The sequence below is a fragment of the Drosophila navojoa genome, chromosome 2 (assembly GCF_054131105.1).
Source record: "Drosophila navojoa isolate 15081-1374.11 chromosome 2, UAZ_NAV_1.0, whole genome shotgun sequence".
In the NCBI taxonomy this organism is placed as follows: Eukaryota; Metazoa; Arthropoda; class Insecta; order Diptera; family Drosophilidae; genus Drosophila; species Drosophila navojoa.
Window position 1 is genome coordinate 2,931,476 of NC_142890.1, and position 14,979 is coordinate 2,946,454.

Below are 14,979 nucleotides of genomic sequence, written 5' to 3' on the forward strand. Positions count from 1 at the left end.
CATATTTCATACTTAATAACTAAAACAATATAATGACAGAGCTTAACGTTTTTAAAGCGCAGCCATAGTGTCATATATCAATTTGAAAGCTTTGCTTTCAAGTCCCTTCACAGACTGCTTAACTGACTTGTTGTACTACATTTAATTACTTACCTAATAAGTGCTCTATATAAAGCTAATTAATTGCTGCAATTGTGTCCTAAGCTGTCATTTTAACAAAAGCCCGAATTCAAGGCTGGAGAGAGATTTGCATCATCAGAATTCCTCCTTAAAAATAAGTAAAAATAAACTGGTTTAAATATTTATTTCTGTTTTTCTGGACTAAATGCGCCGCATTCCATAAGAGCATTTAAAATATAAAAATATAAATGTGATATAATTAAAATAAAATAATAAACGCTCGCTATAATTTTGTGAAGCTCGTTCAACTTGTATGTCATACAACTGCCTGATGTGTGGGCCTAATTTGTTTAACCAGATTGGCTAGATAGTATATAAATACAAATATCGATTATCAAGAAGTTCAAACAGACAGAATTGAGCTTTGATTGCCAAATTGCGATAATGAACTTGTAAATGCAAGTTAGCTAGATAAACTAGTTACGCACACGCTCACACTAACACATGCTCAAACACACACTCACACACACTAGTTGCATGCAAATTTGCGGAAGATGTGCTGTCAGCTGAGAGCTTAGCTGAGTTTAAAGTCGCTGCAATTTTGAATACTGGCCAACAGAGCGTATGATTAATAGCCGTGTCAACAAATATAAGAGCACGGAATTGCCACTGCAACTTGAAGTTGAGGCGGTTTTTTATGGCGCCCGACATTGCCCCGCCGTTTATCATAATATACCCTGTGAGGTAGACACGCTGTGGGCATATAGAGTTATATATTCATATTATTTCGTATTTTCTTTTTTTGCTATTCCTGGCTCTTAATCTTTGACTGAAACAGATAATTGAGTTTTACTACATGTATATATGTATATATCTGTGACTCTCAAATATTAAGAGTTGAGTTAAAAGTCTTGAATGAATATGAATATATTTATATGAATATACATATATATATGTGTAATTTGTCATGTCTTTAATAGGCTTAACATACACATCTTGTCACTTGCTCTAACTCCAATAATCACACAACTATACACTCTCCAGGCCTTAAGGCAGAGACAATAGTGTTTGCATCTTTGATTCTTATAATAAATATATATATTATATACAACGTATATATTTTTCATTCAAGTACATTTCATTCCTTTTTCATTTTGTTGCATTCAAACAGGAAATGGAACAAAAGAAAACGTCTCCCTGACTAAGCGCAAAAGGTCATCAAATGTGTTCCCATAAAAACCTGAACTTGAAATTTCTTTCGTTCTTTTATGCGAATTGCTTTTCGCAACAAAACACTAATTAAATCTAAAATAATATAAATTCAATGTTAAAGTTAAATTAATAATGCCAATTGGTTTATTTTAATTCCAAGTTATTTTTTTATTTTTAACAACATTGAATGTTACGTAAATAAATCAATTAATAAATATCATTGTGAAGAACTATTTATGTATTTAAAAGAGATAGCTCAAGGTATGCTCTAACAACTTTTTCAGAATTGTTTGCATTTTAATTTATTCCCATTGATATATACATATATAAATTTAAATACATAAATAAATACAATCAATTCTAATAATAATGAAGTCATTTAATTGCCTTTTGGGAAATAATATAAATTCCCATATACATATATTTATATAAAAATATTTATAAATGCAATCCAACTTTTAGTAATTAAACTAAAAATATAAATAAATTGATTTCGCATTGACAATAAATATTCAAATAAATATCTATAAAAATTAATAAACACTTAATTAAGGCCAGTTTTAGCATCGCAAGCAACGCCGCTTATATAGTATATGCACCCTATAGGGTATACTTCTGCCTCGACTCCGCGACGAGCAGCTTTGCTGTTTGATATTTGAGATTTGAAGAAAAAAAAGCTCTTATAAAATTCGGTGCGCTTGTGATACGAGCGCAGTCGCAAAACGGCAATCGCAACGCTTGGACGTGTCGCGAACAGCACGAAAAAAACAAAAACAAAACAACAACAAAATAAGATAAAGCGAATTCGTATAGCCCGCTGAATGTGCCTCAACGTAAGCTAATGCCAGGGGAAAACCTCTAAATGCTAAAACGTTAACAGCCAACCAGCAATCGCTAGCCGCTAACCGCTAACAAATTGGCCAGCAAAACAAAAGACTTAGGCAACGAACGCGAATGCATTTCTCGTCTGCGGCATGGGGCACGGTCCTCAACGGTTAAAGTGGCAATTGGCATGCGTCTCTGTGTTAAAGTGTGCAGTGCGGTGGATTGTGCATTTGAATCGAAATCGCCACAGTGTGTGTGCGGCTCAGTGTGCGAGCCATAGCCAAACTCCCAGCGACTCTCACCATATCCGTATTGCATTCTACAAGAGTCGCGGATATCGATTGCAACAAATGTCTATGTGTATATCTAAATAGATACGTATATGCAATTAAGCTATCCATAGCCAAGGGTATGCTGTTGGCCAATAGCCTTGTTTAGCAATTGGCCAAAAGTGCACACCGGCTGCCGTGCTGCACTTCTTGCGTGGCCAAAACAGAGAGAACTCTGTTAATTAAGTTGGCCAGCAACGCGTGTTGTTTGCTTTTGCCTTTGCTTTTGCTTTTGCCAATCGATCACCACCGCCAAGTGTGAATCGAGATCGTGTTGGCATCCAAACTTGGCTATATCATACTGGGTGCATGTGTGTGTGTGTGTGAAACAGTTATATCAGATAATACAGTATATGCAATATAGAATGTGGAATCTAATAGAATTATTGCTTAAGAAAATTCTGCAAGGGCATACACATTCACAGAGAAATATATATCTATGTTTATGTGCTATATATCATATATATATACTCTTCATTTCATATATATGTATGTATATATTTTCTATATACTTTCAATATATAGCCATGTCTCTCTATATATATTCTAAATCTGCACAATCAATTACTCCACTTACTCATCTGTTATTATTGCCTGGCTAAACTGGTTTCCATGACATTATCTTATTAGCTGCTATATATAATATAAAATAATTATATTGTTTATGTTGTTATTATATTATAATATAATTAATGTTATATATCAGCATGACAAACTGGTTGTATTTGATTCTATAAGCCCAATCGTAAACCAAACCAGTTGCTCAGAGAAATTTGATGATCTAGATTATATAGCTTTTTGAAAAAGATGCAGCAAAATATTAAATTATTAATTAATAATTAGTTAATAATAGCCGAAATAAATTGCTGAAGATCAAGTTTAGTTCATTAAACTCGAGCTTGAGACAAACTAGATTTTTGGTCAAATATATTATTTAGCTTACTGATGATGCAGTAAACATATAGATTGAATGCTTAAAAATGATCCATGACTATAACTTCTAGAGCTTTATAATATTTACGATCTGTGAAATAATATTTTGCATTCTTTATATAATATTTTATAAAATATAATCAGTCTTTAGTAGCTATTGTAATAGTGCAATCAACATATCCAAGTTGAGATCATTATATTTTGGTAGTTCTCTTACTAGATCAAGCACCTCTTTTGTGAGCTATGCAGATGCTGTCTCAGATCTTCAAGAAATCAAGTAGGCTTATTGAATCACAAGACTTACAAATCATAAATTGAGTATCCAATGTGGCAGTCCTTGTTAGAAATACCCCAGAAATACCTTTTATACACATTCTGTGTAAAGTGAGAGTTCTGGAAAACTCATTTATAAACTAATCTCATTTATCTCCTCAATCTCCCCAATAAACATCTCATATATCTATATCTTTATGGTTTAATATATGCTAAAGCAACTCAAAGCAAAGCTGAACTAAAAACACAAATTTTCATTTGAAACTTTCATCAAATGCAATATACATATACATACATACATATGAGTTATACACCGTCTTTTATATCTACCATAAGACTAGCGTTTACATTTACGGCTCTGCTCGGTTTATGAGGAAGCAGTGAAGCTCAGCTTCATCACGTTTGGCCTCTGAGCTCAACTTTGTGGCTGGCAATTTTTATTGCAATCACGTGTTAATTTGGTAACGATGGCGCTTCCGTGCGACCCTTAATTAGATCAAATTCAAAACTTGATTAAAAACTGAGGAGATATAGAGAGAAACAAAAAAACAAGTGATTCACATTTATGTTCTCACATGGCGCTATATGCATATAGAATGCTCCGGTTGCAGCAATTAAACACTTTGCCACATTGTCTGCCACAGCTATCTGCATGTCTGTGCCATTGTGCAACGCGTGAGAATGTCTACAGATAAGACAAGAGTGAGTGGGGGGGAGTATAAGAGGGGCAGAGGGAGCTCAACTCTAGTTAGCTGTCGAGTGGCAAGTGCTGCAAGAAATAGTTGAACTCAATTTGGTCTCTGTCTCTGTGACTCTGTGTGTCTTGGGCTAACAAGCTGCGACGCTCGGGAATAAGCCTACATTACATATACTCGTATATAAATTTATAACTTATTTATCGAATGTGTGTTAGGAGTTCCGGCAGTAAAGTATTGTAGCCATTATTGAAAGTATAAATGCAATATTTGATCCCTCCTCTCTCTCTCTCTCCCTCTCTCCCTCTGTCTTGGCCTTTACGCGCTCGCTGTTTAGCTGGCGGGCTTATACAAGATTATAACTATAACGAATGCCGGTTACGAGTTCAGCAAAACGAGTTGCGATGAATTTTATTTTATTTTTCATAACAATCAAACAATTTACAAATTTTAAAATGAAAAGTTCAGACATGCAACACATGAATTATGCCATTTATTGTTGTAGAAGAGACAGCAGAGACAGCCGCGACAGCCGAGACCTATGCGCATTGTAAGCCCTTTCGCTTTTATGGCGCTATCTTGTTAATCGGCTGTCATCAAAATCCCCCGAAGGCCAACTCTTGACAGCAGGCCTAATTTGCCGTCCAATGTCAGGCGGTACGACGATTATTATGACTTATTTTATTTACAACATGAAATTGTTCGCATTTCCGTTTTACATTGCATAATTCTTAATTATATAAAAAAAAAAATAGAGTAGAAATTTTCTTTTTTTTTTTCATTAACTGTTGACATTTTTTACATAATTTATATCAAGTTTTCGCACGAGACAGTTTTAAACTAGTTTTGATTAGCTTATCTTCGGATAGCGCCAAGCGTAACGCAATTACCCAAAAGAAAGTGAAAACTAGAAAAATTACCAAAATATTATAAGCATGTTGTGTGTGTGCGTGTGTGTGCGCGTGTGTGCGTGTGGGCTAGACGACTACAGTTAGCCATAAATCAAGTATATGTATAATTGATTAGGTGAAACGAAAAATAAAACTTACGTTTGTCAATTTGATAAAGCTACGCCTTTAGTTTAGCTGCCAAGCCAGAGAGCGCCTAGCAAAACGAACTGTCAGTAAAAATTTATGCTCAACTCTGGCGCATGCTATGCACGTTATGTGCGAGGGTCGACTCCAAACTTTTAATGGCCAGCAGGTGTTGCTTTGCCTTATATTGCGTGTGAATTTCTGAATGGGCATATTGAGTTATTGAGTGTGGCTAATGATGATTGGCTGGCCATTAGCTTGCCAACAGAGCTCTGTTTATATTTGGAGAGAAAGAGCTTGAAAAAGAGAAAAAAAAAAGCTAGCTAATAGAGCTAGTATTTCATGTCTATTGCTGTTCTTCTCTTTTTGCCTTGCCTCTGAATGGATAACAACTGTATAGCAGCAGACAAATTTAATGCTATTCTTGATTTGAATTATCATAATTCAGATAACATCTCCATTATTTGAAATATGTTTATATATATGCATATACATAATATATTGTGCTAGCCGCATATCATTGACCAATAAAATCATATCAATCAAAGTTTCTATGCTCAGTTTTGGCCAACAGTAAACTGGTTTATGTAGTTAAAAGAGCATCAATCAATGCGTGACATCTATCAATTGCTGTTGCACTCGACCGAAACTCACAAGAAAAACGTTCAAAGTAATTGCAAGCAAATATTGCTGTCAAGCGCCGCAGGATCTCGCGAAGGTCTCTACAGATGTGGTGTTGCAGTGGCTCGACATATGCGTATATGAAATGTCATGGGAATTGCTATGGGAACTCAAGAGCTGTAGAAATACATTCACCTGATATAAATTCTACGATAAAACCAATTTAAATATGATCGCAAGTTTTCCCACCAACCTAAAAATATAAGCCACAACCCTCGTAGTATACCGCTTATGCATATGAAATAGAGCACTCTATGTATGTGTGTGTCTAATATACATTATATATATATATATTTCACCTCAGCAACAACTGCTCAATCTTAATCATAGAGCTCCGTCTTGATCGCAATCACAGCTGCGCATGCGAGACCAGCTATTAACAAGGCTAAGCAATAGACAAGCCCCATTTGAATACAATATCTTGACAACTTCAATTGTAATCTGCAATGCCCGCAATTGGCTACATATACTATATAATATAATAATATATAAAAATGTTAACAAAGGGCAAGAAATGACTTGGCATATATTATATGATTTATACAATACAATCCTGAGTAATCCAGTAAGCTCTACTTCATGTATTGAATGGGTTTATTGAAATTGAAATTAGCATTGGCTATGCATCGATTTGAATTGGATTTAATTAAGTCTCTGATAGATGGCATTCATCTGGCAAACTTTCAATGAGAACAAGCGACAGCTGCACTATACTATGCAGGCTATACTATCCAGTCTAAGCCATCTGGCTATATCCATGCAGCTCAACACATTCCAAATGACAATTCAGAGTGTAATTGTTTATTAAACATGTCTGTTACAGGCAGAGGAAGGCGTGGCTGGCCCTGTAAATACTCAAGATAGTCAAGATAGCAAGCTTGGTTTATACATACATATGTATATGGTTCGTCATATAAATGTAGGGATTCCGTAACTCACAAAAGCCATTTACATATGTGAAACTCTATATATGAATATGTATATATATACTTTTGTATAGTATAGACTCCATATACATATATATATATGTATATATTTGTTTATATGTTCAATGAACAAAATACAGAGAAAATTCTCTGGATAGCACTCAAATGGAAGAGTTGTTTTTATGTTGCCCCTGTTGGGACCACAATGTACCAATTGGCCTATGTCAAATCCACATTATTAAACTAAGTAAACTAAGTCTATCTATCAGTTTGTAAGTCTATCTATCTACAAATTAATAGATAGACTTAGTTTACTCACAAGATACTACAAATTTGAATTTGAAGAAAAAAACAACATTTTTTACTGACAAAGAATATTATCCTAAAATAGAAAGAATTTTGCTTTGAGCTAGTGGCGACAAAATCGCACTTAATTTTAATTTGCAATCACTTAAAAAAATTGCCTAACTAATTATAGAAATATATACATATTTTTTCTTGGAAAAAAAATTATTTTTATTTTATTCGCTTATATAAATTTATCGTCTGCTCAGAAATCACTTTTCAATTAAAAATACTTGATAAAAGCCTCACCAAGTATTTACATAAATTAAATAATCTTTTTTAACGCGCTTCAATTTCATATTAATTGATTACAAATGATTGCGAAATCAATAATTATTTGTTAACTCTTAACGTAGATTTGGCGTTGATGGGCATATTAAATGATTGATTTATTGAAATTTCCAGCGTGAATCATTTAATAGTTTCTTTATTGGCCACATCGAATTGGCTAAAATCAATTGAATTGCAAGTGTATTCACGTTGTTTATGGCTAATTATTTGAGTTTTTTATTTAAATGTTTGTTTTCCCCTCATTTAGCCGAGATTCGCCATGCAACGGATTCTGCTTGCCACCGTCCTCTGCTGGCTGCTCTGCCAGCTGCCTGGAGGCGCCCAGTCATCGGGCCTGCAGGTGATGAAGCAATGGAAGCTGCTGCGTTACAACTTTCCCAAGCAAATGCGGGCCGGCGATACGAACTTTTATAATCCGGAAAATGTGCTCATCACGGGCCTAGCCGTCACGCCTGATCGCATTTTTGTGGCCACGCCGAAACTGTTCTCGGGCGTGCCATCGACGGTCAGCTGGGTGCCAAAGGATAAGATCGGGGACTCACCCACGCTCCAGGCATTCCCCGACTGGTCCTTCTCGAACACAGCGCGCACGAACTTCAACTGCAGCGATTTGATTCTCACCTCGGTCTATCGACTGCGCATCGACTCCTGCAATCGGCTGTGGATGCTCGACGCGGGCATCTCGCGCTCCCTGGAGGACTACGAGTCCACCTGCCCGCCCAAGATACTCGTTGTCGACCTGAACACGGATCGCGTCGTGCGTCGCATTGACTTCCCGCCCGAAGTGCTGCGCGGTGAGACCCTGTTCACCAACATGGTCATCGATGAGACGACGGCCACGTCCTGTGACGATGTGTTCATCTACATAACGGATACCGTTGAGCCGGGCATTATTGTGTACGACAGCGGCAAGGATGTCACCTGGCGTGTCTCGCATCCAGGTACCGAATATAATTAAAGATTCAAGTCTGAACTTGTCTTACACGTATGTCAATCGTAGCCATGTACCCGGATCCGGACTTTGCGCAATCCGAGATACTCAACGATCGCTTTGTGCTGATGGACGGCGTTGTGGGTCTGACATTCGATGAGAAGAAGGGCATCGTTTACTTCCAGCCACTGGCCACAGATCGGTAAGACTTGAGTCCATTTAGGTATATGCAATCTCTATATGTCTGTATAATCCCATCTCCCATCCAGCGTCTTCTCGGTGCACAAGGACGTGCTGCGCAGTGGACCGCTGCCCAACGGCCAAATGCTGGATGTCAAGCTGGTGGGCAAGAAGTCGTCGCAGGGCATTGGCCTGGCAGTGTCCCCCTATGATAGCAGCCTGATCTTTAGTCCGCTCACCGAGACGGCCATTGCCTCCTGGAATCCGGCGACCAATCAGCAAGCTGTCTTGGCCCAAGATGTCGACCGGCTGCAGTTTGTGGCGGACCTGACCACGACACGAGCAGAGCCGGGCGTCATCTATGCCATATCCTCGAAGTTCCATCGCTTCTTCCTCAAGAACCTCAATCCGAACGAGTATAATAATCGCATCCTACGCATCGAACTGCCGCAGGTCAAGGGCAAAACTGTCAAGAGTCCCTTGCTAGGCCATTCCCTGCCGCTGCCCACAGCCCCAGCGCACAATAGCCTGCTCCACTACAGCCTGTACAATGCTCCAGCGCACACGAACATCCACGTGCACTCGCAGGCGAATACGAATGCGCTGCAGACGTACTTTACGAGTCCGGCCTTCGGCACGCCCCTGACCACCAAGACGCCGTACAAGTTCGAGAACACGGGCTTTGTCAACTATGGACTACGCAATCCATTCACGGCGCTCAATCAGGGCGAGGCCTTTCCGCCCAGCAAGGCGACACGTGACAACTATCAGCGCTCCTATCTGGACACCCTGGTGAGCAGCCCCGTGACCACGCCTGCAGCTGCGCCCACGCCCTACCCTCAAAGCCTACGCCACAGTGGCTTCTACTATCCCTAAACGGATTATTTTGTATTTGTATATTCTCTTGTATTTCTGTAAATATTTTGTTTAATTTATTTTAATTTTTGTTTACGCCTCTCTTTTGATTTGTTTGTAAATATTTTATGATGTTCTATAATAATTGGTTTTTAATTCAAGAACATGTCCTCTTCATGTCAATGAACAAATATACACACACATATATAAATACATAAAGAAGTTACAAATTTGATTGATTGACTAATTTTATTGACTGAGTGCGTCGAGAAAGAAAGGCCTGAGAGAAGTTAGATGAGCTAGAGAGGGTCGCTTAAGTTCTCTCTATGTATGCATCAGTAATACTTGGTGTCTCTATATAAGTAAACCGAAGCAAGAATGCTTGTAGCAGCAGAGAGTGTTCCCATTGGTCACTTAAAGCTCGGCTGAGCGCAATTTAGTTTTTGAGTGAAAGTCGCCCTATATAAAGGGCAACAGTTGTAGCATTTCCTCAGTCGCCCTGGTGCAGGTCAGTCGAGCAGTGCAGTAGAGTGAAGTAGAGTGCGTGATTATTCAGCATTAAAGAGGAAATACTTGGAGGAAATATTGGGAATAAATGCTTAGAAGACATATATAGAAGAAATACTGAGAAGAAATACTTAGAGGAGATACTTAATGCCATTTTTACAGGAAATAGTTAAAGAAAATAGTTAGAGGGAATACATGGAATAAATACTTAGCAGACATATTTGGAGCACATATTTAGGAAACATACTTACAGAAATACTTACAGGAAATACTTAAGTGAAATGTTTAAATGTTTATTTGGGCGCCATACTTAGAAGAAAAACTTACAGGAAGAAATAAATACAGGAAATACTTGGACAAAATACTTTAAGGGAATACATGATATAAATACTTAGCAGACATATTTGGAGCACATATTTGTGAAACCTCATAATTAGCAGAAATACTTACATATTTGGGAGGCATACTTGAAAAACGTATAGGAAGAAATAAATAGAGGAAATACTTTAATGAAATGTTTAAAGACAATACTTAGAGAAATACTAGAATGAATTCTTATAGAAAATATATAGAAAAGTTACACTATTTATTTTTCTACAATTTCATACATTCTTAGGACACTAATATATTAATATACTACCCTGAAAGTTGAGTAATTGTCCTAAGAAAGTATGAAATTTTGTAGAAAAATAAAAAGTGTAATCCTTCTATGAATACTTTCTCGCTTAGCTTAAAGATTCATATCGCATATTAAATCTAATAATGGTATAATTACAAACTAATTAAAGCATTTTGTAAGCATATATAAAACAGATTTTAATACAAAGTTAGATTTCAGTATGAAGCCAATTTGTAGATAGTTATGAATGTCAAAGAAGTTGATTGGCCGAAACACGACTTTGACATTTGATTCATAGTATTTAACTACAATTAATTTGACTATCTAAAAACCTTTTCAATTTTGCTGGTAATTGAATATTTGACTATATATCTGACTAACAGCTGCCAGCTGAAGTCATAATAAATTGATTAAACAAATTTTTAATTACATAATTAAATTACAGTTTCTGACAAGTTGAACTCGGGCGCTCTCAAAGCCGACTTTAATGAGCCGTAAAACGACGACGGCTTAACCAGTTCTCAAATGAAATTGTGTTTTTTATATTTTGTTTGTTTCTATCTTGGGCAACGCTTTCAGGCGATTTCTCGCTTATGGTGGCTCGGTTCTGCTTGGCTAATCTGAACTTAAGTTTCATTTGGTTTTGGTCTTTGGCTCGACTTAATTGATACAAAATAAGTGCAAAAAATGCAGCCGATTCGTAAATTGATTGATCGACTAGGCCATAATTTTAAACGTTTCCAAAACTTTAATGACATTAAATTCCAAAGAGTTGCTGCAAGAGAAATAAAAATTGTTAATTTGCTTTGAGGCAACTTCCGCTCTCTTCGAGCCTTAAACTGGTTGAGAATCGCAAGCATTCAGCTTCAGCTTCATTCATGCGTGCAAAGTCCGCTTTATGTGCATAGCTGAAAGTTCATTCAAATTTCAAAAATTTCTTTTTAAAGCACTTGCAGCCTGAGCTGTAAACATCAAAGAAAACAATTAAGATGGACTAAGTTTTTGGCTGTTTGACTAGTAGATACTCTGTAAGCAAATGATAAAAAGAAAAATATTAGAAATTATGGAACAACTTTTTAATCTTTGCTTTAAAGTGTTTGCCAAAAATATTTTAATGAATATTTAAATAAATACTTTCTATTCTGCCAACCTCTTTTAATACCCTCGCACAGACCACATTTGTTTGCTATTGCTTAAGCTGCAGCTACAAGTGCCACTTTCACTGTTTACAGGGTATACACAAATTTGTGTACTCCTTGCGAAATGGAATGTAAGTGGCATGAAAACATGGAATTAAACACGCTGATACAGAAATGAAAACATGTGATGGCAAACGAAATTCCGGCGCGTGGAAAAAGCAAGTTCACTGACGACGATCCCAAATACCCGAAGATCGACCAACTGCAGCCGGTTTGGCTTTGATGGCTTTGGAGTGTGTTGGCTCAGAAGTGGTTAAGCCTACACTCAAATTGCGGGTTGACAGCGTTTTCCGGCAGACAGCGGGCGAGCGGGCGAGCGAGCGCGGGAGTGAGCGAGAGGCAGATCAATTAACATGCTGTGAGCCAAGGAGGCTGGATGCAGGTGGCATGAAGTGTGCGTGTTCTATGCGTCTATGTAAACAGAAAGAGAAAAGGTGTCCATAAATCTCACAAGTATTTAACGGCAATAAACTCGACGTGCATGAGTGTGAGCGTGTGTGTGTGTGTGTGTACCTGTGATAGGGCTCTCGACTGTTTTGCCCCTTTTAGGGTTTGTTAACACTAGCCAGGCCAACATGGGCCCTACCTGCGGCTGCACCTCAGTGTTGCAGCATCGCCTGAGCAGCTAAGACGAGATTTTCATTTCTGCTTTACGAGCTCTTCAAATGTTTCGTGTCAGCATTGTCCTGTTGGCAGTGGGCCTAGTCCTAGTTCTGGCCAATGCGAGTGCCCAACAGTTGCGCATCAAGCAGCTGCACACGCTGCACAAGTGGAGCAATCTGAGCCTGGGACAGGATGAGGGCAGCAATAGCCACTTCCTGCCCGTCGATCTGGACATTGAGTATGGCGACGAGGGGCGTCATCGTACATTTCTGACCATACCACGCCTGAGCACGGGCACGCCATTTACGCTGGCCACCGTGGCAGCGGCTGATAACAAAGTGCTTGAGAATCCCCGCCTGGAGCCCTATCCCAGCCTGGAATGGCATCAGTCAGCGAACAACTGTTCGGGCATCACTTCGGCCATCAGGACTTATGTGAGTTGAGCCTAAGACCTGAGCTTAGACGTTTTTTAACATCTATTCCGCCTGCAGATTGATGAGTGCTGGCGCCTTTGGGTTGTGGATTCGGGTCAAGTGAACTCCTTGCAGCTGTGCGCTCCACAAATCTTGATATTCGATCTGGTCAAAGATGCTCTGGTGCAGCGTACCATGCTGGCCCCGCACATGTACACGCCCAGTGTATCGATTTTTACGGCGATGGTCGTGGATCTGGCTGAGAGCAAATGCTTGGGTGGCAGGGCTTATATAGCGGACGCCTGGGGCTATGGCCTGATTGTCTTTGATGCGCTCACCGACAAATCCTGGCGCATCGAGCACGAGTCCATGCAGCCGTCCTTGGGAGTGCGTCGATTTGGCAACGCCCACGCTGGCATTTTCACAGTGAGCTTGAGTCCACGCCATGCAGCAGGTTGTCTCATTCACTTCATCGTGAAAACATATTTTTACAATGGCTTTCCCTTTAATTTCAGAGCGCTTTTTGTACTTCCATACACTGAATAGCTTCTATGAGATAGCCCTTCCCTTGCACGTGGTCAACAATGAGAGCATCTGGCGGCAGCAGCCCTCGAGCAAGGCGATCAGCAAGCATTTTCGCGTCCTGGGCACGCGTGGCACCCAGTGCGAATCGGAGGTAATGGACAGTGGCGGGAATCTCTACTGCAGCCTCATCAGCCTGGGTGCTTTGATCAGCTGGAACGAGCATTCGAATTACACTGCAGACGATATACGCGCAGTGGCCTACAATCCGCTGCAGCTTAAATTTGTAACTGGCCTCAAAATCAATCTGAACTCAAAGGGAGAGAATGAACTGTGGGCACTGAGTAGTGAGCCGAATCTTTTTGTGGGCGGTTCCTTGAAAGAAGACGCGATTAAGTTTCAAATTGTTGGCTGTCGTACAGCTGACTTACTGGCAAATAGACCATGCACAGTGGGCGCCGCGCAGTTGTAACTACCTCTAATAATATGTATTAGTTTTAAACTTAATAAATTTACTCTTTGATTCCAAATCACATTTTAAATTTCAACTAAATTTTCGTTTGCACGCATTAGCTGCTTGTCACGACACGCAGTCAGCTGTTTGTGGCGAAGTGAATAACGATTTCACTGCTATCGATTTATCGGTCATCACTAGGCCGGTCGCTTGTTTACGTGTTGCATTAGAGGCGTGTTGATTATTTGGAATTCCTATATTTGTATTAATAATTAGCGTTAAACATGACAAATCTTCAGCGTTGGCTATTCTATGCAACGCTCTTCGCGGTGCCTTACCTGAGCATTGTATTGGGAACAGTGCAAACATCATTTACAACCAAATATTTGCTACATATTCAGCTGCTACCGCTTGTTCTGCTAGTTCTATTTGGTGTAAGTTTCAAAGAGAATGCCTGGCATACTTCTGGTTAACCCAACATTATTTACCTTTAGATATATTCCGCATGGATTGTGCTGTATCGCACTTTCACATTTAACGACTGCCCGTTGGCTGCAAAGGAATTGCAATTGGAGATATTGGAGGCGCGTAAAGATTTGATTGCAAAGGGATTCAAGTTTCGCGATTGATGCCACAGAGAATGTTTTTAATTAAACTGACATCTGCATGTACATACATTTATAGCTGAAAACATTTATTGTAATCTGTAATTCCATTTAATATAAAGAGAAATTCGGTGTGTAAGTCAAACTTTTATCCCCTGAGATCTGCGTGCAGCATGAACGCAGTACATGATTCAATTCCCATTCGAATTGAGCCCAACACGATCCAATTAGCTGCGCTATGCTAATTAGCATTTTCCACAGAGAGCGCCAATGCTGATGTGCCTTTAACAAGAGAGACACAAAGCTCCCCTCTAATTGAATTACGGTGCTTTTTAGTGCAGTTCTACTAAGCTTTGGACCTATGCATTAGCTGCGTACGATCTGTGAACTGTAATATGCATGCACACATATGCATGTACACACATAT

At 38.9% G+C, this 14,979-nt stretch overlaps 3 protein-coding genes across 3 annotated transcripts; all 3 read left to right on the forward strand.

Annotated features, from left to right (window-relative positions):
* Positions 1-2,032: 2,032 nt before the first annotated feature.
* yellow-e (L-dopachrome tautomerase yellow-e) lies at positions 2,033-9,852 on the forward strand. Its single transcript, XM_030386131.2, has 4 exons — positions 2,033-2,165; positions 7,912-8,605; positions 8,665-8,797; positions 8,865-9,852. The coding sequence occupies exons 1-4, from the start codon at positions 2,154-2,156 to the stop codon at positions 9,649-9,651; spliced, it is 1,626 nt and encodes a 541-aa protein (XP_030241991.1). The 5' UTR covers positions 2,033-2,153; the 3' UTR covers positions 9,652-9,852.
* Positions 9,853-12,620: 2,768 nt separating this feature from the next.
* On the forward strand, positions 12,621-13,965 carry yellow-e3 (L-dopachrome tautomerase yellow-e3). The gene is made up of 3 exons (XM_018112570.3): positions 12,621-12,992; positions 13,050-13,425; positions 13,487-13,965. Exons 1-3 carry the CDS (start codon positions 12,621-12,623, stop codon positions 13,963-13,965), a joined length of 1,227 nt encoding a protein of 408 aa, XP_017968059.1.
* Positions 13,966-14,114: 149 nt separating this feature from the next.
* On the forward strand, positions 14,115-14,691 carry Dpm3 (Dolichyl-phosphate mannosyltransferase subunit 3). Its single transcript, XM_018112578.3, has 2 exons — positions 14,115-14,381; positions 14,442-14,691. The coding sequence occupies exons 1-2, from the start codon at positions 14,232-14,234 to the stop codon at positions 14,574-14,576; spliced, it is 285 nt and encodes a 94-aa protein (XP_017968067.1). The 5' UTR covers positions 14,115-14,231; the 3' UTR covers positions 14,577-14,691.
* Positions 14,692-14,979: the final 288 nt, after the last annotated feature.

What these genes read in the sequence shown, in the direction of transcription:
- yellow-e (XM_030386131.2), top strand. An exon ending in CTGGCGTGTCTCGCATCCAG is followed by an intron (nt 8,606 to 8,664) that starts GTACCGAATATA and finishes TGTCAATCGTAG; the next exon opens with CCATGTACCCGGATCCGGAC. An exon ending in CAGCCACTGGCCACAGATCG is followed by an intron (nt 8,798 to 8,864) that starts GTAAGACTTGAG and finishes TCTCCCATCCAG; the next exon opens with CGTCTTCTCGGTGCACAAGG.
- yellow-e3 (XM_018112570.3), top strand. Translation starts at nt 12,621, where the DNA reads ATGTTTCGTGTCAGCATTGTCCTGTTGGCAGTGGGCCTAGTCCTAGTT. An exon ending in CTTCGGCCATCAGGACTTAT is followed by an intron (nt 12,993 to 13,049) that starts GTGAGTTGAGCC and finishes TTCCGCCTGCAG; the next exon opens with ATTGATGAGTGCTGGCGCCT. An exon ending in GAGTCCACGCCATGCAGCAG is followed by an intron (nt 13,426 to 13,486) that starts GTTGTCTCATTC and finishes CTTTAATTTCAG; the next exon opens with AGCGCTTTTTGTACTTCCAT.
- Dpm3 (XM_018112578.3), top strand. Translation starts at nt 14,232, where the DNA reads ATGACAAATCTTCAGCGTTGGCTATTCTATGCAACGCTCTTCGCGGTG. An exon ending in TTCTGCTAGTTCTATTTGGT is followed by an intron (nt 14,382 to 14,441) that starts GTAAGTTTCAAA and finishes ATTTACCTTTAG; the next exon opens with ATATATTCCGCATGGATTGT.